This window comes from Falco cherrug, chromosome 13, assembly GCF_023634085.1.
Source record: "Falco cherrug isolate bFalChe1 chromosome 13, bFalChe1.pri, whole genome shotgun sequence".
Lineage (NCBI taxonomy): Eukaryota > Metazoa > Chordata > Aves > Falconiformes > Falconidae > Falco > Falco cherrug.
The window spans coordinates 34563286-34589114 of record NC_073709.1 but is presented as its reverse complement, the minus strand read 5'-3'; the positions used below and the strand labels follow the sequence as shown (position 1 = coordinate 34589114).

The window sequence follows — 25829 nt, the reverse complement described above, 5'->3', positions numbered from 1 at the left end:
TTCAGCATATATTTTTATTTTAGTTTTAGGAATGTGTAAGGCATTTTGGTAAGGTGACGGTAAGGTCTAGGTCACAGACTCGTCAGACTGAAGTCCCTTCCTTCAAACTGTCCTCTTCCCCCTGGAGAAGGAAAAGAGAGGTGGGTTACTCAGCTGGGTCTCAACCTTATCCTCGTGGCAGCTCAAGCATCAAAGCGTTTCACAGATGGGCCAGGTCCTGCCTTTTGAGCAGGGAGAACCATGACCATCATCTCCTGTGCTCCCAGACCTTCCCAAAAGCCACCCAGATGGTTTCTGGCAGCAAGTGCCACCTTGTCTCTGGTTTTCAACCACTGCCTGACACGCGCTCCCCCCTGCCCTCCACCCCAGCACCAAGGGGAGGGATGACTGTGGCCACCACAAGTACCGTTTCCTGAAGTTGTTCTTTCAACTTCTTCACTGTTTCTCTCTCTTTGGCCAGTTGGTCCTGGGTAACCTTCAGTAGCTCCTGTAGCTTGGTTGCTGCCTGGCCCAGGTCCTTTGTTAATTTTTTTTCTTTTTCAAGTTTTTCCTACACGGGAGACAAAAGAAGGCATCTGCCTGAGCCTCCCTTGGCCGTCTGGTGACATTCCCCCCTCCAAAACATCTCAGGTCACCTCAGATCTGCACTGAGCCACCTCGGCAGCCAGAAGCCAGAGGAGCACCCAGCTCCCTCCCTGCTGAAGGAGCTAGGTATCACCCCACCACACCGGCTCCCTTGGAGATGCCATGGGCCGAGACAGCCTCGTGGCAGGAGAATGGTTTCCCGAGATGTGAAAAGCCCAGCCTGGTGAAAGTATCGGCTCGGATCATCCGCCTTCTCTTGGTCAACATGGACAAAGTGGCTGTGACTTGCCCCCTGCTGTCCATAAGCCATGCTGGAGCTCACAGCCAGCCCTGGGCAGGGAGCAACCTGCAGGGGAACCATCCACCTTGCCCCACCAACCCCAGGAAGGATAAGCTATGCCCCTAGTCCTGCCTGGAGACAGCTTTTGCTGTCTTGGTCAAACCCCAAGCACAAGAGAGCAGGGCAGCCAAATCACCTGGAGATGCTGGGCCTCCTCCGTGCCTGGAGCTGCTGCATTTTCAGCTAGTCTCAGCTTTTCCAGCTCTGCCTGCAGACTGCACGCCAAGCTCTGGGCCTGGAAGGGGGACACAGACCCGGTAAGCGGCAGGTGCCTCCCACACCCTGCCCCTCACCACCCCTGGTCCCACTGGCCCTGCCTCGAGGGACCAGGTGGGTCACGCAGCCACTGTCAGAGGGCTGGATGCTACATGTGATGCGCCTGTGGTTGCTGATCCATGGGGAAGATGGCACTTGTCACCAGCAGCGGCGTGAAGCCTGGCTAAAGCCCTGAACCTTCAAGGGAAAGAGCTGGCAAACCCCACGGGTGGGCCAGGAGAGGGGCAGTTCCAGGGACCAGCAATGCCACGTGGCTTCAGTACAGCTGCTGCCGGAAGCTCTTCAGATGCGTGAGGGAGTGCAGCCATGTCTGAGATGCAGACAGGGATGGGGAAAAAACCTTCAGAGCAATTCTTCAAATTAATTCTTGAGCTTCATTAGCAGCTAAGAAACCATAATGGCTTTGTAAACCCTTGTATCCTCCTCACCACACCCACCTCCTCCAGCTCCAGCGCCAGCTTTTGCCGCAGCACTTGCTCCTTCTCCACTAGTGTTTCGTTTTGCTCCAGCTGGGTTTTCAACTGTGTTGAGAAAAGGAGAAAACACCCAGAAATAAAATTAAAAAAAAGACCCAAGAGTGAGCTGGTGGGGACATCGCCAAGAAGGCTATACAGAAGAAATGAAAATTGAAGCTTTCCCCAGGGCATCAAATGGCAATAGGTACCAGCATCCCCGCCCCACAGAAAAGCTGGGATAATGCTGATGGCAAGCCCAAGGCTTGGCTTTGCATTGCCAAATTTTGCCTGCCCCTTGGGCAGCGCCAGCTGGGACCTGGGACGAGAGGTACCCCATAGCAGAGGACCTGCCCGGCAGATGCCCATGCCAGGCAGAAGGCTCCACACTTAACTGGATTAAAGGAGATGGAGCCCGGCTCGCGGCAGCAGCACCACTGGTGAAAGGGAAGGGCCACAGCTAATGCCCTCAGCCCAGCTCCAGCAAGACTTACGGAGCCTCTGTAATCCTAATCCCTGCCAGCTGGAAAGGGATCCTGGCGCAGCTGTCAGGCTGTCCCCTTCCTCCAAGAAAACCCAAGCCTGAACCCAATGGGCCACCATCGTGTGACCATGTTGGCCCAAGGGCTTGCAGCATCCCTTGCCTGCCTCCCCCAAAATCCTGCCAGCCTACTGCCAGTGGCAGAGGGCTCCCAAGCGGAACAGCCTGGCAAAAGCCGGCTGGCGACGTGTTCCCAGCAGGAATAGGACGAGGGGCTGGCTTCCCCCCCCCCCCCCACAGGACAGGAGATGACAACCGTGACAGCCCTGAGCAAAGCCATGTGCGGTTCTCCATGCGGTTAGAGACTGTCAGACAGGACAAGGGACACAGTTAAGGGTCAGGTCAGTGCCCCATGGGCAGCACTCTCACCACCCTAACCTCGAGGGGTGCAGGCTCACTTGGGTAAGCTTGTGACCCTACTTCTCCATCCTGTACATGACTCTTCATCTCACTTAACTGCTGCCTGACCTGGAAGGAGGATCAGCAAGCCTGGCTCAGTTACGCATCTCAACACTGTAGCCGTTACAAGACCCACAAGGACCTACAGGTAAAGTTCGCTAGCTTTTTTGCTTGCACACGAGCTAAAACGTTTGGAAAACCATCTCAGTTTCTGCTGGACGCAGGACAGTGGTACCTAACACAGGCAGCCTGAGGCACAACAGTTCCCAGGGGTGCAGAGCACATGCTTGCGCCTCATCCGCTCTCCTTTGATCACTCAGCATCTTGGGTTAAAGCCACTGCTGAGGCTTTGTACTAACATAGTTGTGTTAAAAAAAGCAATCAAGGCAGGGTAACAGGTCCCGTTTTGCCATAGATCACAGCTGGGGTGGCTGGGGAGGCAGTTACTTGACCACCACCACCTCAAATAAACCCCCCCAACTCCATCCACCAGAGCTCCATCCTGCATTGCAGCAGCACCGGCAGTCACACTGTAAGCTAGCAGCATGCCTCGGCCAGAAGAAAGGGCAGGTTTCTGGATAAGCCCAAATGTGTTCCACACTCAAAGGCACCTGCCCATCTAATGAGATTAAGGCTAATGACAACCCTGCGCCACATTCCCTCAGGAGCAAGAGGCTGAGCAATAGCAGCAAGGCTGGGAAGAGTCACGGCACCCAAGGGACACTGCACTCCCAGCTTGTTCTACTCCAAGTGGCTCCACCAGCCAGCGGTACCCCCAAGGACTTTAAAAACAACCTCCTGAGCCTCTCACAGTGAAATTACGGATTTAAACCCAATAGCTCTTGTGGTTTTGGCAGATCTGGCCCTATATCCCAGTCCTCTCCCCCACTTACCTGCAGAAACCTAGCCCCATCCTTCGGCTCCCTGAGTGACCCCTACACACGGGCTGCACAGCCTCAGCCCTCCCAGCCAGAGGAGGATGGATGGATGGATGCTTAAGGCACCCAAACCCCTACCCCAGGGTGGCGGTGGGGCAACCAGTGTTCAGTGGTGGGGTGGCTGGTTTCTTCTGCTACATGCCAGCTCACACAAGCCTTGCTGCTCTCCCTTCCCACGCCCATCACGGAAGGAAAGGCGGGTAAAAAAAATTTTCTCCTGGGTCTTCAACATCCCCTCTGAAAGCTGGATCAGCCTGGTGCCTGGCAGCACCAGGTTCCACTGTGCCCTGGCCGTGCCTTCCCCCTCTCCCTGAACCTGCAGGGAGGATGCTGGCCCCACCACAGGGCTCGTGAACCAGCCGCACACAGAGCAGCCAGGTCCCAGCTGGGCAGCTGCAGGATCCCCCTTACCAGGGTCAGCTCCTTGCTCTGCTTCTGTGTTTCTGTCTTTGCTGCCTCCAGCTGCTCCTGGGACTCTGACAAGAGCTGCCTCAGCTGTTGAGGAACAACAATAACAACAAAAGTCCATTTATGCACTTGGTTTTGGAGCCGTTTGGCTCAAGGAAACATTTTTACGATGCAACGTCTTCTCAAAGAGGCCGTGATGGCGTTACTTGCTAACGTAACCTGCCTGCCGATGCCTGCTCAGAGAGAGACAGCTGTGACACAGCTCCGCCTCACCCAAGCCACAGAAATCCCACAGGCCACCGTGGAGCAGCAGACAGCATCTCCTCACAGATCTGTCCCATCACCTTGCCAATGGATCTCCTGAATTCAGGTGTCTACAGCCCAGACTGGAGTGAACACCTCCATCTGTTTTCTCCTGCTTTGCAAAGCTGCAGGTCCCCGATGCACCCCCCAAATCCCTGAAATGTGGATGGGTGGCGAGTCAGGCTTAGAAGAAAGAAGCGTTTAAGAAGGTAAATGGCCGCCACACTTACAACTTCAACTTCTTTTGTGTAGTTCTGGCGTTCGGAGCTGGCTGTCTCCAAGTGATTTTCCAGTTGCCTTTCCAGAAGAGACGTGTATTCCTTTAGCTGGATGAAAAGGGAGGAAAGCATGAGGGGGCTGATTGTCTGTGGTCCAACACATCCCAAACATCCCGTGGTCCAAGCCTGCCTTTCCCAGGGCAAGTCAGGAGGTGGGTTCCGACTCAGCCCAAGCACAGTACGCATCCATCTGGCACCTGCGCGGTGACCTTCTCCCACACCCAAAAAGCATTACCTGATCTGTGCTCTGCAGATCTGCTTTCAACTTCTCCACCATGTCTTCAAGAGGTTTCAGCTGGAGTTGTGACTAAGCCAGAAAGGATCAGAGAAGGTCAGTGAATGGCACCTCACATGGACACTGAGCATCTTTCATTCAACCAGAAATGGTCCAGCGTTGCACTCCCACCTCCCCCACTTCATCCTGTACCCCAGTGCAGAAGGACCTGACACCAAAGTGGAGCTCCACAGCCTGCAGGGCAGGAGCTCCTCCTCCAGGGAAAGACGAATCCAACATTACATCCGATGCAATTACAGCTTGGGCTGTAAATCATGGAGCAAGGTAACAGCTTTTGCCCACAGGACCAGCTGGCTGTGGTCAGCTTTCAACACCTGAGAAACCGGCACCAGGCTCGGTGCAAGTTCCCTACCGAAAGCACCTTTGGTTTGGAAGCGGCAAGGCAGACATTCCAATGAGGTGTCCGAAAAAGCACAGAGTTTGCATTTAAACCTGGCCTGATTCTTGAAGAGAACTCCACAGTTGCTGAATTTTTTGGAAGGGAGGAATTCACCTCTTCTCCACAGAGAGGCAGGACTGCTCTGGGACCTGCCGAAGCCAGCAGCCATCCATCCCACCACGAACACCCTGCTGCCAGCAGCCACCAGCAGCCACGTCACCCTGCGCAATGAACAGTGCTGCTCCAGGAGCAGCCACCTGCCGGCAGACACCACAGATCTCTCGTACCAGAGCTCCCCCACCTCCCTGCAGCCCCACTTGACTCCAGAATCCCGTGTGAGCGGTGGGGAGCCAGGCTGGGGAAAGCAGCTCCATCTCCGTTCTGCGTTCAAGAGGGAGGAGATAAGTCTGCTCTGCAGAAAAGGCACAGCTGGCCAAGTTCTCCCAGGCTCCAGCTAAGTCACGAGAGCTCGTGAAACACGCTCCTCACTCAACCCCTGGGCAGCAAGGGCTCTCTGGCAGCTGCTGGCTGGCTGGCTGACTAGGGAGAGCGGTACCGAGAGCTGGACAGACAGCTGGACCCAGAGCTATGTGCAGTGCGTGGCTTGGACCTCTCCTTTCCAAAGGCTGAACAAACGCCAAGGTCAGCCTGGGTTTTGAGAACAAGCCAAGTTCCTCTGACAGCGGGAGCCCCTGAGCCCCGCACGTGCTCTCCTCCCGCCAGGCCACCCCCGCCAGCAGGGCTCAGCCCAGCTTCCCAGCACTGGGTCACTGCAGCGGTGACAACCACCATGCCCAAACCCGGGAGCTGCGCCATTCCTCCCGCTCCGCTGGCAGGCTCTCGGCACCCACCAGGCAGGGAGGTGGCATCCAGGAGGAAGAAAAGCTTAGCTCCTACGTGAGGTGGGCTTCTTGGCGGCTGGTTTGGTGACAGGAGGGGTGGGTTTGGGGTGAAGAGAAAGTCCCCGTGTCTCAAGAGTTCGAGGCTGGCAGGAACAGTTAGGGCCATCAGCTGATCTATAGCTCACAGCCCCTCTGCTCCCCCCCCGAGTCTGGCCCCACGCACAACAAACCCGAATGGTGTGCCCTGAACACGCACCTTCTGGAGTTCCTCTTCAGATGCTGTGAGCTTTGCCTTCCACACCTGCTCCTCCTCCTCCACACTCTTCTGCAGGTCTCGCAGCATCCCTTCCTGTTGGCAAAGCCTCAATGAGCCCAAACCTCCCCCGGCCCCCCCCAGGCTGAGCAGTGTCAGGGCTGGAAGCCCTGGCATACCCAACACCTCTCCAAGGATCTGGGTGACAGAACTAGGTGCCTCAGGTGGGGCTAGGGGCTCCCAGCTGCCAGGCTGGCTCAACCACCCTGATCACCAGAGCCTCTTGCCGTGCCATACCCCACCACCACCAGGAAGGTTTCCAACACAATTAGGCTGAAGAAAAGCTTTAAAAATCCAGACTTCTCCTATTCCCCTGTCTCACTCACTGACAAACAGCTTTCCACACAGCACCCACCAATACACCAAGAAATGCCCACCATGAGCTCACGGACAGCCTGGGCTGCCAGAGACCTCTCAAGAGGTATTTCTAGTGGAAGGACACCCCAGCACAAAGGGCTGCAACTTACTGTCTCTGCAAGGATAGCTCTGTACTGCTCGCATTCTGCTTGTAAAGTGCTTTGCGCTTCCTCTGCCTCTTTTAATTTAAGTGCTGAATCCTGAAAAGAGAGGGAAGGGATGGAGAGAGAGAGGTGAGGAAAAGGAACGAGTGACCCTCAGGCATTCCCTCGCCCTTCCATTTTCCACCCCCTTCACTTACCAGTGGCTCTGTTGCAATTCTCTGCTGCTTTAACGCATCCATGGTCTTTTCCTTCAGCTCTTGTAGCCACATGTCATAATCCTGAGTTTGAAAAAAAAGAAGACAAGGAAGAAAAAGGATGCTTAGACACTTGTCCTTCCCATGCGGTGGAGGCTCTGCGGGGGGCTGGGAAAGCCCGTGCCCACCTGCTGCGAGGACACATCGACCCCAGGGAGGACAGAGAGCAGCGTCTCCTTGGTTTGCGTCTGGAGCACATCCAGCTGTTGGGCCAGCTCCTCCTGTAACAGGGAGAAAGTGGCATGGGATGGAGATCTTGGCCGCCTGCTGTCCAGGCTGCCAGTGCCAGTCCTGCTTTTTTACTGGGGTGAGCCAGCACCGGGACACCAGCCAACAGAGAAAACTGCTGCCGCTGAGAACCATGAAAACATTCTTTCCAGTTCAGCCGTCCCCTGGTTCCCCCATGATCAGTACCAGGACACAGGGCCCTCAAGACAAACTCTGGAGACGCTCGCAGGAGGGTTGGGCCAGCGCTGTGCCCAAGAGGAGGCAGGCAACCCAGGGCAAGCATCTCTGGTGGCTCAGGGAGGCTGAATGTTCCCTTAAACCACCAGCACCACCACTACAGAGAAATCCCAGGCTCACCTTTGCTTTTGTAGCAGCAAGTAGTTTTTCCTCGCACACCTTCTCCACCGTGGCCAACGCTTCCATTGCTTTCCAGTTCTTCTCACGCAGGTCCTGCCGAGACCACACACACAGAGGCCAATAAGCCACACATCACGCCAAAGGCCACCAAGCTGCTTGTTGGCACTGTGGAGGATTCAAAGCCTCCGCTCAGGAAGAGAAGCAGCAGCCAGTTGCTTTGGCCAAGGCTCTTCCATCCCACCGCCCACGTGAGCCCCCTTCCCCTCCATCCCTGCAGCCGCCCAATGCACCGCACCGTTCAGGGGGGGACTCAAGGGAGCAGAGCAAAGCTGGGTACAGGCAGGAGCCCCAGGAGCAGCTCTCAGGGCGCCTGCAGAGGACACAGGCTAAGTGGAAGGCTGCAAGGCTGCCTCCACACAACCGATACCACCTTGTAGTAGAGGGATAAGGAGCAGAGGGACCCCTGCTCAGGGGCTGCCTTGACCCTGCTGGGGTAGGATCTCCCTGATGTACCACGTCTTAAACCTCCCAAGAGAGCTGGGGGCGGACATCTCCACCCAGGCAGCCCACCAGCTCAAGCTGCGCAGCCTGCCGGGGAGATTCCTGCTCTGGCAGACGAGGCAAGCCACCAGTGCTCCACGGGGCTGGAAGAGCCTCTGGCCGCACCATGGAGCCATCGGTAGCTGACTACAATGGGTGGTCATTCAATCTCCAGAGATCTGGGTTTTGGAGGAGAAAACCGTGAGCAGCAAAAGCTGAGCCCAGTTAGTTCACTCACATTGTTTTTAATCTTCTGTTGCTCCATCGCCTCTCGCAGCTCTGTGGCCTCCCTTTCCAAGGATGATAGTTGGTCCATCTTCTCCTGGAGCCTGGAAGGGCAGGATGCAGGAGTGAGTCTCAGCATCTGCGTTCCTCCCAGGTAGCAAGCTCCTGAGATGGGGACCACAGCCCTTCCTATCCCGGTCTGCTCCAGGATCTATCCACAGCAGGAGGAAGAGGGAGCAGGACAAAAAACCACAGCCATGGCAATACCGGAGGGAGATCTAGTTTTCTACCTGCTTATCAGCAATAACCAGCCAGTGAGTAGCTGGCTGTACACCCAGGACAAGAGGAAGAAGTAACCTGATCCAACGGCTAGAAATTCCAACTTACACAACTGGGACTGCTCCCAACACACTCCCATCCACGGCTCACTAGGCTAAGAGAGCCCACAGTGCTGCTTTTGAAAGCATCACCCTACTACCTTGAGCGACCATAAATCAGGGCTGTCGACCAGCCACCTGAGAGCCTGCAGCTTCCCCCCACAGCCCCAGATCCACCATCTGCCCTGAAGGGAGCCTCAGCTTGAGCAGACCAAGGAAGTTTCAGGTCCTTGACAAGAACCACTCAAGTCTCTTGAGGGTCCCAGGACAACTGAACAGCTGCCCTCCTTTAAAGGAATGCTGCATGCTCGCTGGCAGTGAGGGCATCTAAGAAATCCTCCTCCTGTGCAGACCCTGAGCCGGTGGAGGTGCCCAACACACAGACAAAGGGCAGCAAGCACAGGTCGTGACATGGGAAACTCCAGTGAAATGCCAGGAAACCTTTCTGCACTGGAGGGGAGGGCAGAGGTTGTTGAACACTAGGACCCAGAGAGGAGGTGAATTTCCACCCTTGGAGACACCTGGAAACATCCCCCGAGAGCCTCCTCTGGCTGGCCCAGCTTTGAGCAGGGGCCTGGATCAGAGACATCCCACCCAACACCCCATCCCGCCACCACCAGAACCCCCTTATTCTGCAGGACCAGCCAGCTTCCATGTGTCTGCCAGCAGCTACAGCCTTACTTCGGAACGGACTGGCTGTTATTTGGGGCCAGCACCGGAGCCAAGTTTTGTTTTACACAGCTGTGCTGGCCAGGATTGACCTTGCCTTCCCAGCTCCACAGTCCCCGAGCCTGCCTAACAGAGAGGGCGGGAAGCCCTCACCCATAGGGCTCAGCTCCTGGGGAAGCCTGGGACACAGGGACAGCAAGCTGGAGGTGCTGCGGCAGTTCCCATGTGTAGCCAGACCCACCTTGACCGCAGCTGCTTCATTTCTGCTTCGTTGGCTGCCTGGAAGACAGAAAGCACTCTCATTACCTGTCCTAGGCAGTGATGCAGGTCAGCCTTCTCTGCAGCATCCCAGAGCAAAGAGAACACAGGTACCGCGTTAACCCCGCGTAAAAACCCCTGCTCGAGCGGTGTAACCCCCTCTCCTCCCCCCACCCCAATTAAACGAGCATGTGACCTGCAAGTCTCTGTCTTTTTCTGCCTCCCTCATCTGGCCTGCCTCCAGCAGAGCTTCGATGGATTTGATCCTCTCCAGGAGTCTCATATTCTCCAAGCTGGCATCCTGCAGTTTCCCCTTCATGTTGTCCAGCTCCAGCAACTTGCTTTTGACCTCTGTTTCGGAGCTCAGCAGCTTGGCCTGCAGTTCTGTTGGAGGAAGGGCAGAGAAACACGGTAAGGTAGGTGCAAACAAACCGGGAGACTCCCTGCCCTGCCTAAGCAGGACTCCTGGCCAAGGAAGCCTTGGCTGTGGGTGCTTCCAGGAGGCACAGATGGGGCAGGGCAGGGATGCAGGACAGCCCAGGAGAGAGGGACTGGAGTGGCATCCTAGGACAGGACCACAGAGCAGTCCCACATCTTGCTCGCACCAACGCCAACCTAACAAGTCCCTGGGTCTACTGCTTGCCCCAACCAGCCCCACCAGTAAGCACCCGTCCCCGAAAGCTCCATGCCTGCCCCACAGCCCCCCCATGCTGATCCAAGGCCCTCACCAGCAATGCTCTGCTGCTGTCCTTTGGCCTTTTCTGCCTCCGCTAACAAGCTTTTGTAGCTGGTTTGGGTTCTGCAGAGCTCGTCACTGACTTCGTCCAGCCTCTTCTGCAGCGTCGCCTCCACTTCCCTTTGGGAAGCCTGCACAGCAGGAAGAGAAGGCTTTCCATAGCGTGCCAGGCACCCCAGCCAATTTGAAGCAAAGCTCCATGTGTCACAATGTTATTTTTAAGCTGTGCTTTGAGGGGTGGTGGTGGTGTAAGTCATCCTTCCCCCCATGCTCCCCCTATGCATGAAGCATCTTGCCTCATGCTCATGTTTTATCATTTGCCAGCCCTCAAGTGGGAAGCAGACAACACCCCAGCATCTCCGTTCCGGGCCAAGACCACGGCCATCTTCCCCGGCCATCCTCCCCTCCGGAAAGCCAAGCTCTGAAAAACCTCTTAAAGCCCTGCTCCTAGCGCAGCCCCAGGCCAGGAGGGAGAGGTACTGCCACGGTGCTTAGCAGGACAGAGACATCCAGCCACGTGTTTCCACACACGGAGAAATTTTCTGTGCGGTTTGGGCCAGGGTATACTTTTTTTTTCCATCTTAGAAAGCAGTGAAGAAGAGGCCTGGCCAAGGCAGGCCCTTCGAAGGGGAAGGCAGAGGAGGGGGACGAGGAGCATGCTGCAAACCAGCAGCTCTACGAGTAGCGCCCTTGCAGATGGAGGGAAATTGCTTTGCATGGAGGGGACATAAAGTGGTAAACCAGCAGCCCCATCTCTGACTAATGCTTCCAGAACCACCAAGCAAGCAGGACTTTTCTGCTTTTTGAGGATTTGACCCTGTATCCTCAGCTCAGAGCTCCAGGTGTTACTGTGGAGCACATTCTCCCTAAGTGCCTTCAACACATCGCTAGCTTTAAAGTCTTCCAGGTATTATGGTTTGTTTAATTAGTATTAAGGTGTACAGCAAGCTGGAAGCCCTGGAGAAGTTCTCCAAAAAGCATGCCAAGAAGCTGGTGTTTTGGGTCAGGAAGGCGGCTTCTGCCTTCACACCGGCTGCATGCCTACATCACCCCCCTCACTCCTCACCTGCAAAAGCAGCAGGGGCCAAAACCAGCCCAGCAAAAGGAGATCTGCACCCTCAGGCACCCAAAAAATTATAAGGATATTGAAGGCCCCTTCCTTTAGGACCGCCTCTGCAAAACCACTTTGGCATGCACAGATAAAGGCCTCCACCACAACATACCCTTCACTGAGAGGCCAGAGCAATTCGGAGACCACAGTGCAGGAGGGACACATTGCATCCCTTACCATGTCTGCCATCCTTGGGGGAAAGAAGTGAAAGTTCCCGGGTCAGGGGTACTTGGGATCAATGCTCCCAGCCCCTGGCAGAGCTGAATCCCAGCAGGAGTGCTGCTACCCCCCAGAAGATGCTCCTCCCTGCTTGGCTTCAGCCCACCTGCCAGCGATGCGCCACTGCTCCAGCAGCGTGCTCAGAGGCTCTACCTGGGAGGTGTCCTTTAAACACCCATAAAACCCCAAATCCAGCCACACCCCGGAGACAACAACAAAGCCACGAGCTCTACCTCCTGCACCAAGGGCTTAAGACTCAAGAGGGAGCACCCACGTCCTCGTGAGCACCCACTGGCAGGGGCCACTGGGTTCCTCTCTCACCTGAGGCTACCACCCAGCACGGTGCACCATCTAGGCTTCCCCCCCACCCTCACACCCGGGGGGAGCAGGTTTGCAGGCGCTTGCCTGACCTGCAGCTGCTCCATCTGCTTCTCCAAGGCCAATGCTTTGATCTCCCAGCTCTTCCTCTGCTGCTCCTCTTGCTGCAGCACCTCCGACTTCTCAGACAGCTCTTTCATCAGCTTGCTGCACTCCTGCCGTAGCTTGGCCACCTCAGCGTTTTGCCTGCACCAAGAGAAGCAGCGTTATTCCAGCCCGCAGGCCAGTCAAGCATCCCTGGTGTTACCCAGGGGGAACACATCCTCCTGTGGGTCTGATAACAGGGCTTGAGACATCTCAACAGTTGCATTGGCCTGTTTCTGGGACACGCCTGGTCCTTCAGGGATGGGGTGGAAGGAGCTGACACATCAGTTCCAAAAGCTCCGTTTCAATCACAGGAGACATTCCTTTCTCATGAAATAGAAGATGCAAGGATCTGTGTTCCCAGACACAGGAGAAAGCACTCTAAGCAGCTGGAGTCTGCTCTGAAATTAGTTGACCACTGTTAATCACCAGCCATTTCAGACTTTCTACAAAAAGGAGCGCCAAATTCTTCCCCCTAGCTCCTGGTTGTTCTGTATGCACCAGGCAGGTCTCGGTTCTCTGCAGCATCACTCCCATCAAACAGCCAGCGACATTTCTTCTGAAGTTGGTGAGCACAAGCTCCTCAAAGTGTGGAGAAATGCTGCAGCGCCTTCTGGTCCCCTCTGCCCCCTCCGCTAGCATCAGCACAGGTGACCCCAAAGCAGAGAGGGTTTCCCCTGCCCTTCCACTTGGGAAAAACATCCTTGTTTCCCCTGCCAGGCCGCCAAAAGCCATTTGGCAATCTCTTCCTCACTCCCTCCTCTACCTCCAGCTAGCTGGGGCGTCTGTAGAAGCACCCTCCAGAAAGGGGGGTGGCCAAGCCTGATGGGCAGTCACCCCCAGGGCTTGCCAGAGGGCGGCCCCAGGCTCTGCCCCCCGCCCCAGTCTTACTTGCTCTCCATCTGGCTGCTGGTCTGGTTGAGGGCATCCCTCAGGATGGAGTTCTCCTGCTGCAGGCGAGCCAGCTGCGTGTTGGGGCCGTTCTCCAGCTGCTCCTGCAGGGTCCGGATCTAGGGGGAGACCAACAGCGGTTAATGCCGCCGCCGCCAGCCCCTCAGCTCTCCCCTGAGGAGCCCACTCCATGGGCAAGAGGGACTGGCAAGGAAGCCACAGCGAGCTGTCTGCTGATGCTGACAGTCCCCGGGGCTGCCGCATCCCATGAGGATGCTCCCACATCCCTCTTCTACAGCTCAGGAGCACTGCGGGGCTCTCGCCCCTCCCCGAGGCTCTGGCCCCCTCGTCCACCTCGGTCTTCTCCAAAAGACCAGGCAGCTGCCACCGAGGGCCAGCCGGCAGCCAGCGGAGGAAGCTGCAGAGCACCGCGTGGGGCTCACCTTGCCCTGCAGCTGCTGCGTTTCGCTGACATGGTCCTGGTAGCTGGCCTGCATGCGTGCCTGCACCGCTGCCATCTCCTGCTCGCGGGCCAGCAGCTGCTCCCTCAGCTTGCCCTCCACGGCCGTCGCCTTGGCCCGCTCGGCCGCCAGCTCCTTCGAGGAGACAAGCCACCCGGTCAGTCCTCAGCGCAGGAACTTCCCTGCTTTAAGGGGACTCTCGAAACAAGTGGCCTCCGAGCTCAGAAGACTTTAAGAAGTGTAACCCTTTCGGCGCTGCCCCCAGGCCCAGCTACACCGTTCCGCACTTACATTTCCTCCTGCATTAAGCTTTGGGCTCAGTGGCCACTGGATGCCACTGTTGTTCCACACTGGGCCAGCTAAGAGACAGGAGTGACAGCCTGGAATTTTATTCCCCTCCCCGGCCCCAGGATCAATATCATCACATCAAGTCTGGGGCAAAGCAGGAAAACTAAAAAAAAGAAAACACCCCCACAAACCAAACACACCCCCCCTCCGCCCCCTGCCAAGGCAGGGGTGCTCTCTTGGCCGGCTGGGTGATGCCGTGCCGCTGCCCGGGGCTGCCTGCACAGGCCGGGGCTTAGCACAGCACTCAGTGCACAGGGTGGCTTCGCCCTCTCCTCTCCTGCCTGCAGGCAGATGGACCTGCTGCAGCAGGGTCCTGGCGGCTGCGGGGCAGGAGGTGCTGAGCACGACGCGCCGGGGGTCCCTTCTGACTTCAACACCCAACGAGAGGTGGAGGCAAGGGGCTGAGTCAGGCAAGGGGGCTGTAAATAGCACCAGGCTCCTTAAAAAGGGACTGATCAACACCTCCTCAGCTCAGGGGCTCTGCCAAGAGATGAGAAGGGCTTTATTGTCCTCCGTAAAGCAGCAGAAAGCTGCAGTCTCTTGCGGGCACGGCTTCAGCCCGCTCCTGCTGCGGCTGCCAACAGGACACGTGCCTCCCCGGGCTGGATCAGGCCCAGGAGAGGAGCTCAGGTGGGCATCTCCTCCCCTTTTGGGGGAGAAAACAGCAAGCAGATGAAGGGCCCAGAGAACCCCTGCGCTTCACCTCCAAGGGCGGGTGAGATGCGGGGAGAGGGAGGCACACGGCGAGCCGTGAGGCGCAGAGCCCGTGCCAGGGGTGCCGGGAGGGCTGCGCGGCACTTACCTTGCTCAGCTCCCGCATCTTGTTTCTGGCAGCGGCTGCAGCCTCCTGCTCTGTGGCGAGCTGCTTCTCCTTCTCCTCCAGCTGGCGTTTCAGGACAGTGACAGGGTCACCCTTCTGCGTGGCCTGCCGGCGCAGGGTGGCACATCAGCGGGGACCACCACTCCGGGATCCAACCCCTCCACCCCACACGCACAGGGTCCTGCCCTCTGCTCCAGGGAAAATTCAGCTCCTGCCTCTAAGGCTGCCCCTCGGGGGACAGCCTGCCCGAAAACGGGCTGCCTTCACCCCTCCGCACCCCCGGAGGCTCGGCCCAGCCCTGGTGGCCACGGCGGTGCTGGCAGCCCTACCATGTGCCAGGTGTCCTGGACGATGCCCGCTTTCTCCGTCAGGATCTCGATGAGCCGCTGGGCCTCCCCCTCGCTGAACGCCGTGCTGCTGACAGTGGACACAAGCGTCTTGTAGGGCAGGTAGAGGGGCCCATCCGAGTCCGCAGGTGCTGGGGAGGAGAGAGGAGGGGTTGGGAGCGCTCGAGCCAACGGCAGGGCTGAGTAGCATCACCTCAGTTGACTTCAACCCCATAACTGCCATTTCACACCAGCAACCGCCCAGATGTCCACAGCCAAGTTTGATACCTCTCTAATTGAAAGCAACGTGACGAGCGCTGGGGACGGCGCCCACCACAGACAAGTGTTCCCTGAGCCAGCTGCCACCTCTGCCTGGCTCTGCTACTGCTCCCGCCGCCCTGCCACCGCCCTCCATCACACTGAGCGATTGCAGCCGGAGCTGGGCACGCTTTGCTCATGCCAGGGAGCAGAGACATGGTGGGCATCAGAAGCTGGACTCCATCATGACACAGCCTCGCTGGGGGATTTTGCTCCGCGCAGTGGTGCCGGTGATGGCAGAGCAGCAAGGTCATCTCCTGCCTTTCACCAGGCTGGTTCGTTCCAGCCCTTCGCTAAGGGAACGAGATGACTCCAGCCCTTCTCCTATCCCTCTGCTAATCCGGGAAAGCCAAGGAGCATCAGGGGCCATGATGCTGTCGTAGAACTACAGTGCAAGTGGTCATGACAGTTAAGAGGGTGGCAGGCAGTGGTCCGGGAGTTCCTGCACAGTAGGTATGGCCTAGTAGCTTATTTTCCTTAAAAATCCCATAAGAAAGAGCAGTTTGGATTCCAGTCTCTTGAATGCAGAGCTCAGACGCCACAAGCAGCAAGGACAAAAAGGAGGAGGAGGTGCTGCAGGCATCGAAGCAGAGCTTCCCCTGCAGCGCCTGGGGAGGAGCCCACGCTGGAGCAGGTTCACCCTGATGGACTGCAGCCCATGGAAGTCCCCAGGCTGGAGCAGGGGAAAGGTGTGAGGAGGAAGGAGTGGCAGAGAGGAGCTGTTATGGACTGACTGCAGCCCCCAGCTCCCTGCACCACTCAGGGAGGGGAGGTAGAGAAGTCAAGCGGGAAGGGGTGAAGTTGAGCCTGGGAAGAGGGGTAGGAGAGGAAGGTCTCATCCTCCTTTTGTCTCTGTTTCTCATCTACTTTAATGGGGAAAAATTTAAACTAGCTCTCCCCAAGTCACGCCTGGGTTGCCTGTGATAGTAGTTGCTAAGTAATCACCCTGTCTCTCTCCTGACCCACAAGCTTCACCATCATATTTTCTCCTCCATGTTGTTGAGGAAGGGGGAGTAAGAGAGTGGCTGGGTGGGTGGCTGGCAGCCAGCCACAGACAACCCACCACAGCAACAGAGTAGCAAAGTCTGGGAATGCCTAGCAGCTCCAGCACACACTCTTTGCTCCTGGCTTCTGCTAGATCCATTTGGGATGGCTGCGCTAAGCCCTGGCAGCAGCAGAGTCTGCGTCCCCAGCAGCAGCCACTTCCCAGCAACAGAGTCAGGGCAGCTCCACCGACTTGTGCAACCGGGGCCCAAGAGCTTGGCTCAGAGTTTACTCCTTCTGGCCATGGCACAGGCGCAGGACAGCACGTCACATCCCCTGGCCCAGTCCCACCAGGTGGAGGGCCCCACCAAACAAAATTTTGCCCACCTCCTGCCAGCGCCACGCGAGCAAGCCTTGCACAAGGCAGACACGACACAAACCCCACCTTGCAGCTGGCAAGGGGAGCTGGGGAAGCGTGCCAGCCCGTGGTGAAAGGCAGCCAGTGCTGCTGCCGAGCCTGCTCGCAGAGTCAGAACCCTCCCGCCTCACCGAAGGAAGCGGCGAAACAAGCAGCAGCCATGCAGGCAAAGCTGCATGGGATGAGGGGTCTGAAAAGTTGCTTCCCAAACCCAGGGAGACACAGACAATCCTTGCATGGAGCCCCCCACCTGGGGGCTGCAGCCCGGATTGGGTACCCACGCGTGTTTCATGGCAGAGCATGGCTCCTGCTACCACAGATAATGGGGCGCGAGTACACATGAACCATTTGCGAGCAAGTTTTTTGTGTGATGCAGGAGGCTAAAAACAAACCACACAAGAGGAAAATACCCCAAGCCGCTCTTGTCAGGTTTGCCATCTGTTTCAGTGCCGAGCACGTGTCTTTGAACACTCTGAACACCCACTTTTATCTGCCACGGGATAATTTGTTGCTTCTGCCTTTGAGGAGAGACCGACCACAGCCGTCAAAAGGCTGCCCGCTATACCTTGGGCAAACTGCAGCCAGCTTTGTGGTGCAAAAGAGCTTTCCTCTGAAAAATCCCACAGGAGCAGCTAAGACATCACTCTTGGCTTTTAAAACATGCAGGATCGGGACTTCATACCCAAAGGAGTAGATGCTCAGAGCAGGCAAAACCACTCCCAACTTAACACGTGCTAAAAGCCCATCTCCCATCCAGACTCCCTTGGCTGTTACAGCTTGGATTCAGTGTTTTTCAGCATTAAGAGAAGTGCATCCCTGCGTGCATGTGCCAAAACCAGCCACCTACAGTCTCCCCAACACTATCTCTGTGATACCCTCCAGCAGCGGCCGCTCACACTGTTTCAAACCTGGTCACTATGTGGAGATGGCCTTTAGGGAAATCCTTTCCTCAGAGGAGCAGATACGAGGGTTTTAACCTGACCTCAGAGACCAGCAGCCACAAAATGTCCTGCTGAGTAGCAGGGCCCTCTCCCAGAACACGGGTGCGGGAACTGCCAGGTTCCATGGCAGCCTAGGTTTGAACATCTGGAGAAGGCTGGCAAGTAGGGGTGTCTTTTTGTTTGGTTTTCTTGTAAAGAAAGAAAGAAATGAAACCTACGCATCACAGCTTTGAGAACACCTGACAGATATTCTCCCGCGTGTCCCTATGGGAACACTTCTACAGGTCTGAAAGCTCTCATGTTTTACTGCCTGTAATTATCACTTAACCAAAAATAAAACCCAAACTGTTCATGCTGGTGCAATGAGAAGCAAGAATCCAGCTACAGAGCCGCTTCTCCCCTCCCTACGCGCATTTACACCCTGCAGAGTGCAGGACCACCTTCTTTAATCTCTCCCACCTCCGAGTCAACCAAGTGAGGCATGAAAGGCAACAGGCAAGTTTTCCCTTCCCTGTGATGTATCCAAAGTTACTTCCCCCTAACTATCCTATCATCAGCCTCCCGCAGTACAAAATCCCTTCGGTCCTCTCTCTTCCAACAGGCTGGTTTTCACCAGCATTGAAGAAGGAGGAAACTAGCAGTGACCCATCTCCCCGTAGAAGAAGAGTAGTAGAGCTCCTGTGTACTCCTAATAATCAGGGGTGGAAGGAGAAAACACCATGCCTTGGCTTCCTGTCCAGATGTCCAGCACCCTGGCAGCTGCTTCCCCCTCCTCCAGGACAGGTCCGTGCCCCTCCTTCTCACTCTCGATGCACAGACCTGCTCAGAGACCCGCCAACAGCACATCTGAGAGGAACCGGCAACTCCCCAACATCTGTGCGCTGGACTGAGGAGCTAAGCACCAACCAGGGGTACCCGACGCAGGAGGCAACACATTACAGAGAGCAAACGAGTCAATAAACTCTTGACCTTAACTCTACTCCCCCCGCCCCAAGAGAACTACAGTCCAGTACGAGCCTTTTTGAGCCCACCTTCCCCTTGGTGCACATGGTCCATCCCACCAGAGACAGCCTTTCTGCAGCTGCCCTGTTTCCAACACTGAAGAAAAACAAAGAGATCTCGGACTGGGAGAGCTCTGCTTTGACAGCACCAAGATGCCCTGCCAGCTTACCCAACAGGGATATATGCAGAGGAACTTGGCCTTACCTGGCTCACTCTTCTTCTTGGATGCAGCTTTCTTCTTGACAGGTCCATTATGCTTCTGCTCCTCATGGGTTGGAAGAGCATTGCTTTTCTTGATGGTTACGGAGCTGACCACCGGAGCACTTTGCTGTGTGCCAACCGGTGGCACGGCCACAACAGGCACCTCCTTAGGGGTCACCTCCAGGACAGGAGAACTTTTGGAGACGCTGACAGGAGGCGAAGCCAACACCGGGCTGGGAGCAGGCTCTACCTTTGCCACCTTCTTCTCCTTCTTCCTCTTCTCCTTAGGTGACGGAGCAGGTTTCTCCTTTTCCTGGGGGGCTACGGACACCGTTGCAACCGGAGATGCAACGGTTACAGGCTCAGGCACCACAGCAGGCTTAACAACCACCTGCTTGGGAGAGTCCCTTGCTTCCCGAGTCAGGGGCTGCTCTGGGATCTTTCCATTAGGCTTCTCTTCCTTTTTCTTTCCTTTTCCTTTTTTCTCAACAGGTTTCTCTTTCTTCTTTGTCTCTTTTTTCTGCTGCTGGGTCGTCTTAAGCTCTTTGCGTTGCTTGGCCAAGGCTTCCTCATAAGAAGTCTCCTTCATGGAGAAGGTGGACACCAGGAAGATCCCGATGGCTGATACCACCATAAAACCTCCAAAGACCATAACACCCAGCGTCTGAGGGTCATAGACATCCATCCTGCCTTATTCTTCTGTGCCTACAAGACACCAGAACAACAGTTAGTGGGGAAAACAAAGAGGTACAATGGCCTTTCTGTGAGCAGCAAGTTTCCTATGTCCATCTGTGTTTCCAAACGGCACCACGCTCCACAAAGTGCTCAGGATTCACACACCTCTGGTGAGGGCAACCTGCCGACACCCCCCGCCACCTCCCAGGTTTGCAATCCCCCGCTGCGCTGCCTGTGCACGACCCTGGGCAATCCCTGCAGCCCTGCGGCAGTAAGAGAGCCCGTTTCCAGACGGCCTGGTGCAGTCTGGCCAAGACCTGGGGTCTCCCTGGGCCACCTGGCCTTATCTCTGCGCCCAGGCGCAGGTGGAAGTGCATCCAGGGTCTCAGCTTTGGAATAAAACATCCCCCTGGAAGGGGAAAGCATACACGGGAGAGCTTTCCCCAGCTTTGCAACAGCCCTGGCCGCCTCCCTTTGCCACCCGCACCCTGCGGCACTGCTGGCCTCTGCCCAGCCTGGCAGGGAGGACGCGCGGTGACCACATCCCACTGGGTAGCTGCTCCCAGCCTCCAGTGACAAGAACCACCCCAGCAATGATGCTACAGATGTCATGTCACACAGAGAACCAAGACGCTACCATCTCCTTGAGATGCAAACACCAGGAAAAGGCCTCAGTTCAAGCCAAAAAAATGCAAAGCATGGTCATTAACCATCTCATCTCCCCAGTAGATGCCTGCAGGAAGAAACGAGACTTGCAAAGGGAGCACTGGATATGGCGCTTCTCTTTCCAACTCTGCTATTAACTGGCGGGCAAACTGGGCACATGGTCCTTTCCCACCCTCCTCTCCACGCTCAGGTTCTCCATCCATAACACATGGAGCAGCAACGGAGACTGTACTGCCTGGTCTGAGACCTGGCAGGCAGGGTGCAGCCCCACGTGAAGGAAGATGCTGCTGCCTCCACTCTTCTTAACCGCTAACCAAACCCCGTCCCAAGTCTGGAAGCCAGGCTCTTCCCCGCTGTCCCACTCGCGCGTTTCCCCCGTGGGCATCACCTCCACGTGGCTCACAACCCCCCCGATGCTGCAGTCAGGCAGTTCATCTGCGCAGGGGCACTCCCCAGGAGGTGCCCGGCTGCGCTTTCTCGTGATCAACGCATCAAGCCCTCGGCTATCAGAAGTTCCCATCCCCGCGCTTAACTGTAAACATTATTGAATTTCCTCTTTAAGAGGTTGCGGGTTGGGGACGGAGGGAGCGGCTGGAAAGGGAGGAGGCAAAAATAAGAATAAAACTAAGGAGATCAGCATCTTTTCAAAACCTCAGTGCTCGCAGGGAGAGACCTCGGAGCTTCTCCCTTTCTCACAGCCGACAGCTGCCGAATCCGCACCGGTGCAGCCAGGAGGTGACAGTGCAATGAAAATGTCACCTCCAACCCCAGGGGGGTTGTTGAGAGCTGTTTCAACCAGCAGCCCAGCTCTCCCTGCCCGTCTCGCCAAGCAGAAGCAGCAGAGAGCTGGCAGGCGGGCAGGCTGCCAACGCCAGCTGGAACCAGCCTCCCCCGGCAGGGCCACGGTCCTACCCCAGGGCACCGCGCGAGATCCCAGCTGATACTACCGGCATCGCTACCACAGGTCCGTCCTGGCCGTCTGGGATTTCAGCGGCCTCAGCCGGCTCCATCCCAGCACAGCTGGTGCCAGCCCCCTCCCCCCTGACAACGGAGCATCACTTTGGGATGGTCCCCATCGGGACAGAGGGATTATTCCTAACCTGCAGGGTGAAAAGGGCTGGATTTCCTCTTCCTGGCAGGAAATAGAAACGAGGGTCCAGAGAACATGTACCCATGTCCTTCTGCTGGCTTTAGGGCCAGACCAGTGCGCCCTGGAGCTGACCAGGGCAGAACTGAGCGCCCTGCATTCCTCACCTGGCAACCCCAACAATGTGCTGGTACCAACAGAGCTGCTGACCTCGTGCTGCCACCACGTCAGACTTAGGTCAAAATTCACCACTCCAGCTTAGGGCAAGGGCATCACTGCTGGCAAACACCCTCCAGCCCCGTCAGCTGCTCCCGCCGCCTCCCAAAGCAGCTGGATGGAGCCCACGGAGGATGGGAACAAAGGAAAAAGCCCAAAACTACTGCTACAGAGGCATCTACCATGCAGAGGACAGATGAAAGAGGACAGCATTATTAGGCAGAGGCTGAGGCAGTGAACTAGGTGAGATGGCAGTGCTGGCCTCGCTGCTGTCATCCCCCCCCCCCCCCCCCCCCCCGCCAAGCCCTTACAGGCAGGGTGATTGAGCCCCATGCTCCCCCTCCCCTGCAGGCAGCCTCACCCAGCACCACTGCAGTAAAAGCTGCCTGTACCTTTGCCTCCTCTCAGGCTTTACAGCCAGGGTGAGATAACAACGCAGATTAGCCTTAAAGTCCTCCCTAGCTAAACAAAAAAAAACCACCGAAAATTTAAAAAGCAAAACAACCCCCTCCAAAACAAAGCCCACAGAAGAAGCAAGCAGCCCAGAGCGCTAACCTAGAGGAGCTGCAAGACAAGCTGCCGCAGCAGCCGGAGCTTGTGAAAGCAGTGGAGATGCTTGCATGGGCCATTTGCAATGTCCCACTGCTGGACCAGAGAAACCCTGCGCTGCTCCCAAGGACAAACGTTCCGAGAGAAAATGCAAAACAGAGTGAAAGATACTGACGGGGCAGCAATTACTCCCAGCAGTGCTATCACGGCAAAGAGAAACTTTGGTCCTGTCTCAACACACGTGCCCCGCAGCCCCGGTGCTGACTCCGAGGAGCAAGTTCTACCAGTAGAGTTCCTCCTGTGGCCGAGACTTGGCACGGACCAGCCCAACAACTCGTCCAGGGAAGAGCCTATCACTGGAGCGGCGCAGAGCTGGCAGCAGGCTGTGTACTGCCACACGCGCTTCAATCAAACCAGGCTGGCTTTGGCATTCGGGGGATAAGGAAAAATCTTCCTCTGGGAGCTTCCTGATGCATAAATGCAAGAAGCAAAGTGCCGCAGTGTTAGCATCAGAAGCGCAGCCCTGCACTGGCATTTCCTGGCCTCGCTGCCTTTGCCCTTCCAAGGGCTGAAAGTTTTGCTCCCGGATTTGCCCAGCAAGGCACGGCACGGCACCCCTTGCGAGCACGGTGGCAGGAGCGCACTTGCCTTGCCCTTCAGCAGAAAAGCCCTCTGCACTTCCTACCTGCACACAGTCTCAGCCAGGACATGGAAAAGCAGAGCACTGAAGGCACTGTTCCTTGTCTGTTCACGGATGCCTAAAGGGTAGTTTTGCAGGTACAGGTTTGGCTAGACAGCCAGGCTTTGAGGAGGCTTGAAGACTTCAGCATCCTCTTCTCTGTATCTTCTGGTTGTCCATGGGACTTTGTCCCACGGCATTTTTCAATCTGATGCCCAGGCTGTTTTGGGCGAGGGCTGGGTGCCCAAGGGCAGCAGGGCCACCACCAGCTATCAGAGTCCACATTCAAAAACTCATGTTCACGTCCAACACTGAACACGTTTACCTGCATGAAGTTTCTTGAGCGGGATCATCCCCTAATCCTCACCCAGCCAAAACAGTGGAAATCATCAAATATCTCCACATGCAAACTCCTTCCCCAAAATAGCTTGTTCCATTAAAGCTTTTCACCACCACCAGAACAGGAATAAGACGGACAACTGGTATTGCACTTGGCCTGAAATGCTGTGCTCCGACTCTCCCATTCCTATGGCTTTTCTTCATTATCCATCAAATTTTCCAACATCCCAGATAACAGCCCAGGTGTCCAGGCCTCCCTTGCCACCCTGCAGTCACCTCTGCTTGCCCTGAGCAAAAGTCCAACTTGCTCTAAGGAAGCAAAACCAGTAAAGCACTCAGCCTTGCTGTTTTTTCAGCACCAATTTCCAAGCTGAACCAACCCCCAGACACGCAGTGCAATGGCACCAGTGCCACGCTCAGCGACTTACTTGCCAGAGACAGCTAAGTGTCCGAAACCAGGCTACAGCTTTCCCACCTCTTCAGCCTTTCCTCCCTTCTGCGACCACTTCCATGAAATCCACGGGAATTCAGTATCGTTGAGACTCAGCCCTCCACCAACCCTGGTTTAAATCGGCTGGGTCAAGCGCCAGGTGGGCAGAGGCAAAGGAGGAGACAAGGTTGTGCAGTAACTACAGAAAACTTCCTTCTTTAGGCAGCCAAAAGGAAAATATTTGTTATCTTCTCCTGGTCTGGATAGGTGCTGCAGATGGGAAAAGATGCTCTTTGGAAGCAGGACACCACTCCTCCTGCAATCCAAGGCTTGCACTTTGCTGTTGAAGTGGCATCTCAGGTTAGAGCCACGCAGAGGAGGAGGTGATGGGGTGGTCAGAGGGCAGAGAAAGTGAGAACTGGGGTCGCACAGCTGGGCGCTGCACAGCCCACAGCAACACCTGCCTGCGAGGCGCCCACGGTTCCCTCCACAGCCCCTCGCAGCAGGGGAAGAAAACACACAAATAAAAAGCTCTTCCCTTCCTAAACGCACAGAGACAGGTCAGGCAAAGCTGGCTGACCCAACACACAAGTTTCACGGCTGAGATTTTGGCTTTTTCCAAAAGGCACCATTATCTCCTGGGCCATCAGGGCAAGCAGCAGGCAGCGCCTAAGGGACCGGCCGCTGTGTGGGGGAGACACTGCCCGGCCCCCCCTCAAAGCAATAAGGTCTTGTCTCCTTCCCTGCCCCCCGGTGCGAGCTTTCCTCCCCAGCGGGCAGAGGCACGGCCGGGGCAGCGTTCTTCCAGCAGGACGGGGCCAGGGAACCGGGAGGCCTGATCCTGCCGGCAGCCGGGCAGCCCGGCCCCAGGAGCGCTGCCGGCAGGGACAACCCCCGACACTCCCGCTCCCGGAGCTCCGCTCTCCGCCCTGTCGCGACAGAGAAGAGACAAGAATTACAATCCGAGGCGCAGAGCCGAGGGGCGGCGAGGGGACCCCGCCCGGCCCCCAGCAGCCGGCCCCACGGTAGGGTGTCCGGGTGCGCGGCCCGTCACCCCGCGCCGAGCAACAGCCGCGGCCCCGCGGGCGCCCCGTGCCCCGGCGGGCGGGGGTCCCCCGGCGGCGCTGCCGGCTCCGTGCCCCGCCGGAGAGCGGGGGGCAAAACAGGAAAAAGGGAGGAAACCCCGAGAACCCCCCCGTCCGTGCACGGGAGAGCGCAGCCGCGCCGTAAGGCAGCTGCAGCTGGGGTAACCCGGCGGCGGCGAGCAGGAGTTTCCCTCCCCAGGAGCGGCGTGTCCCCCCGCCGGTTCGGGGTGCGCACCCCCAGCGGCACCCGGCCACGCGGCTCCTGGCAGCGCCGCTGTGACACTGACACTGCCGGGGGGCCCCGCCGTGCCGCCGGCCACGTGTGCACGCCGGCCCCGCCGGCCCGCGGCGGGAGGAGCTGGGGGGGCCGCCGGGAAACCCACCGGGAAGCTGGTGGCATCCCCACGGCAGGGACCTTGGGGGGGGGGGGCTTCGCTTATGGGGTCCCCGCCTCTCTCCAAAAGCTTCAGGCATCGCCACACTGTGCTGCTGGGGGTCTCCCAGCGCTGGGGGGGATTTTTAAGGCGGGGGGGGGGGGGGGATTATTAAGGAGTAAATATAAATAAATAAATGGGGAACAACGCCGGAGAGCTGTGACCTTCTGTAACCGCGCTTAATCAGATTAATGAATTTCATCAGGCCGGGCTGGGGAACAGTCTGAGCGCTGCGGGGCGGCGGGGCGGCCGGGGGGGCGCGGGGGGCCCTCGGCGGCGGCCGCGCACGCCGCCATTCCGCACCGCCCTCACCGCGGGGCCATTCATCCAGTCGACCCTCTCGCCCCCCCCGCAAACGTGGCCAGACCCCAAACCCGGGGTCGCAGGCACGCGCCCCCCGCCCCGCCAGGCGGGACAGCGTCCCACGCGTGGGAGCGGCGCGGCCGCGGAGGGGGTCTCCGCTCCGCGGCTGCTGACAGTCGCGGACGGGGGTGTCGCCCCCCTCCCCACTCAAGACCCGCGCAGAAGGGGATGGGGATAGGGAGGGGTCGGCACCGGCGCCTACCCACCCGTGCGGGTCGCGGTCCCTCCTCAGCGCCGCGGCCGTGTGGAGTCGTGGCACTTTCCGCCGCGGTCTCGCCGGGCTCGGCCGGCCCGGCCCGGCCCTCCCCGCCCCGCCCCCCCCCCCCTCGCGCCGCGCCGCGCCGCGGGGC

At 57.4% G+C, this 25829-nt stretch overlaps 1 protein-coding gene across 3 annotated transcripts; it reads right to left on the bottom strand.

Annotated features, from left to right (window-relative positions):
• Nucleotides 1–25829, bottom strand: RRBP1 (ribosome binding protein 1). 3 transcript variants are annotated; one of them, XM_055725840.1, is made up of 24 exons: nucleotides 25686–25829; nucleotides 18960–19661; nucleotides 15096–15244; nucleotides 14749–14871; nucleotides 13581–13733; nucleotides 13138–13256; nucleotides 12195–12348; nucleotides 10447–10585; nucleotides 9915–10102; nucleotides 9702–9739; nucleotides 8428–8518; nucleotides 7650–7742; nucleotides 7193–7285; nucleotides 7008–7088; nucleotides 6817–6906; nucleotides 6293–6385; nucleotides 4756–4827; nucleotides 4473–4568; nucleotides 3943–4026; nucleotides 2564–2662; nucleotides 1639–1722; nucleotides 1062–1160; nucleotides 407–550; nucleotides 1–121 (listed from the first exon to the last, which is right to left on the bottom strand). In XM_055725840.1, exons 2-24 carry the CDS (start codon nucleotides 19639–19641, stop codon nucleotides 83–85), a joined length of 3003 nt encoding a protein of 1000 aa, XP_055581815.1. In that variant the 5' UTR covers nucleotides 19642–19661; nucleotides 25686–25829; the 3' UTR covers nucleotides 1–82. The 3 variants fall into 3 exon arrangements, with proteins under 3 accessions (XP_055581815.1, XP_055581814.1, XP_055581813.1); XM_055725839.1 differs by lacking the exon at nucleotides 2564–2662 and adding an exon at nucleotides 23596–24526 and having other exon boundaries at nucleotides 25686–25780; XM_055725838.1 differs by lacking the exon at nucleotides 2564–2662.